The sequence below is a fragment of the Megalops cyprinoides genome, chromosome 19 (assembly GCF_013368585.1).
Source record: "Megalops cyprinoides isolate fMegCyp1 chromosome 19, fMegCyp1.pri, whole genome shotgun sequence".
Taxonomy (NCBI): Eukaryota; Metazoa; Chordata; class Actinopteri; order Elopiformes; family Megalopidae; genus Megalops; species Megalops cyprinoides.
Genome location: NC_050601.1, coordinates 15,197,411 through 15,200,247, shown reverse-complemented (window position 1 = coordinate 15,200,247; position 2,837 = coordinate 15,197,411). Strand labels below are relative to the sequence as shown.

The window sequence follows — 2,837 nt, the reverse complement described above, 5'->3', positions numbered from 1 at the left end:
AATATATTATACTGGAATGAAAATAAAGGTCCAAAAAAAATGACACCTGATATTTTAAACAAATTAAACAGTCAACACGAGAGGAAACCAGGGTATACATCGGGTTATAACAGCCACTGAGCCGGCCTGAAGCACACAGTTAGCTGAGTGTGCCTCACTGGGGTGCAAAGGGAGCCAATATAGATGATTCATCTGTAGGTGTGAAGAGGGTAAGTTATATATCTTTAGTTTTGGGTCTTGAAAGTGTGTGTTTTGTTAAGTACACTGTGTGGTGTTTGTATTATGCTTGTAGTGAGTTCAACAGGAATACTGCACACCCTTCCACAGGTGTGCTTCTGGGAGGTCCACAGCCAGTGTAAAAATACTGCATAGCCTCTTTATATGGACCTCCCACCAACACCATAGCAAAGGATTGCCTGTAAAGGTTGAACTCGCCTCTCATGTCTAACAACTTTGATCAATATGCAGTATGCTGTATTGTGCTGTGTATTTTCTCTGTATTGTCTGTAGTCTTTGTGTGTGTCTTCCTTCAGATTCTGCTGAGTCTTGTTTGAGTTCTGCCTTTCTGCGTTAAGCCTGTAATGCTGTGTGTGTGTGTCTGTCTGCTCTTTTCCACAAGATCCACGGCCACTGTCCCTGTCATTCTGGATAAAACAGCCCTTGTTCTTTTTCACTGGCTTGACTTTTTGGAAAAAATGCCTGATCTTTCAGATGACATTTTCTATTTGTCAGTACGGCTGCCCTTTGACTCACCACCTTTGATGTACAGTTGTAATCACAGTGTGCATTTGTGAGAGCTGCTCAGATTTGGTATTCTCAATTCTCTGAATTTGTCTTTTCTTTACTCTTGGCTACCAGTGGAATTTTTCACCATATTCTATTCAAGTGTTTAGAAGGAATATATTGAGATATGGCAAACAATTTGTGTACATTATGGCTGTCTACTGTATTTTTGATGCACACAACATAAGTGTGTGTCGGTGTGTGTTTGTGGATGTGAATATGTGTGTAACAGAATTCGGCAGAGAGGTTTGTCCATACGTCCTTCAGAGGGAGGGTAAGTGAGGTGACCCGGGTTCAAATCCACACAGACGGCTTGCACTCCACAGACTTACTGCTGCTGCTGTTGCTGCTGCTGCCGCCTCCCTCTCCACCTTTGCTGCTGCCGTGCTTGGAGCCGGAGCGGTGCTTGCGGTCCCGGTCTGGCTGCGGGATGTTGCTCTGGAGCTTCTCGCTGCTGTCCTGCTGGTGGCTGTAGGCCTGTATGGCAGCCTCCAGCTGGTCCTGGGCCTGCTGGATCTCCTTCTGCAGCACCACGCGCGCCTCCCCCGTCAGGAAGTTGTCCTCGTTGCTGCCGAACTGCTGCTGCTCCTCCTGGGCGATGTTGGCCCGGTTCTGCTTGCAGGCCATTTTGGCGTTGCTCAGGTCGGTGTACTGCAGCTGTTCCGGCTTCACCACGATGTTGTAGCCCGGCGGCGCCGAGGGGGCGTTCCAGGAGAAGGCATAGCCGGAGTAGTCCCCCTCCACCCCTCCGGCCCCGGCCTCGCCCCCGGGCCCCCCGGGGCCCCCGACGCCCACCCCCCGCCCGAGGGAGCCCAGCTGGTACTCGTCCTCGCGGGCCAGGCCTCGCCGCCTGCGCAGGATGTCGCAGATGGTGCCCACGCCCAGGTGCAGCATCTCCCACACGTTGAGCACCAGGCAGAGCGCCGTCACGCCGTACATGATGCGCAGGAAGATGGTCTTCTCGGTGGGCCGCGACACGAAGCAGTCCACGCTGTGCGGGCAGGGCTTGAAGGAGCAGACGAAGACGGGCGGCACGGCGAAGCCGTACAGGGCGTACTGGCCCAGCAGGAAGCTGACCTCCAGCGCCGTGCGCGTCACCAGCTGCAGCACGTAGATGCGCATCAGCCCGTCCTCCCGGATGCGCCTGCGCCCGTCGTGCCGGGTCCTGGGTCTCCGGCGGGGCGGCGGCGCCTCCATGCGGCTCTCCATCTCCGGCACCTCGTAGATCATGGGGTCGTCCTCCTGGTCGTCCTCCGTCTCCTCGATGCCCCGGTGCTGACCGCGCCCGCCAAAGAAGATCTTTCGCGGCCTCCTGTGAGTGAAGCCGCCGGACGGGCCACTGCCACCGCCCCCACCGACCTTGCCCTCCTCCAGCCGGGCAATCTTGTTGATGGCATAGCCCAGGTACATGAGCGAGGGCATGGCCACCAGGATGATCTGGAAGACCCAGAAGCGCACGTGCGAGAGGGGCGCGAAGGCGTCATAGCAGACATTCTCACAGCCCGGCTGGCCCGAGTTGCAGACGAACTTGCTCTGCTCGTCGTAGTAGATGGACTCGCCGCCCACGGCGGTCAGCACGATGCGGAAGACGATGAGCACCGTCAGCCACAGCTTCCCCACGAAGGTGGAGTGGTTGTGGATCTCCTCCAGCAGCCGGGTGAGGAAGCTCCAGCTCATGGTGTCGCTGCTCAGTGGGGCAGACAGGGTCCCGCTCTCACCTGGTCACAGACTCTGCAGGATGGAGAGGAGACACACACACACTTACAGCAGCCATACGGCGATAATAACGGGTCATGATGCACCACTCCAATGCGTGGGACATCTTCTCATGCTACTACAGACCTGAGGTCCTATAGTCACCTCCATCCACCCTTACTTACAGTAGGTGTATCTGTATCTGTATTATCTGTATGGAAAGTAAAAATAATTCCCCACCTACGGGCAGAACTGGCACAGTGAATAAAAACAAAATTAATAGGAAATAAATCTCCAATGACTGGGTGCTGGCAGTCCACACAGAGACAGGACTTCCTCTCCTGTGATGGGGTTGGCAT

General features: G+C 54.7%; 1 protein-coding gene across 1 annotated transcript; it reads right to left on the bottom strand.

Annotated features, from left to right (window-relative positions):
* Positions 1-942: 942 nt before the first annotated feature.
* Positions 943-2,460, bottom strand: gjc1 (gap junction protein gamma 1). The gene has a single exon (XM_036553116.1). The coding sequence runs from the start codon at positions 2,458-2,460 to the stop codon at positions 1,078-1,080; it is 1,383 nt and encodes a 460-aa protein (XP_036409009.1). The 3' UTR covers positions 943-1,077.
* Between the last annotated feature and the right edge of the window lie 377 nt (positions 2,461-2,837).

Bases quoted from the DNA above. Each gene is read 5' to 3' on its own strand.
- gjc1 (XM_036553116.1), bottom strand. From the start codon at position 2,460: ATGAGCTGGAGCTTCCTCACCCGGCTGCTGGAGGAGATCCACAACCAC.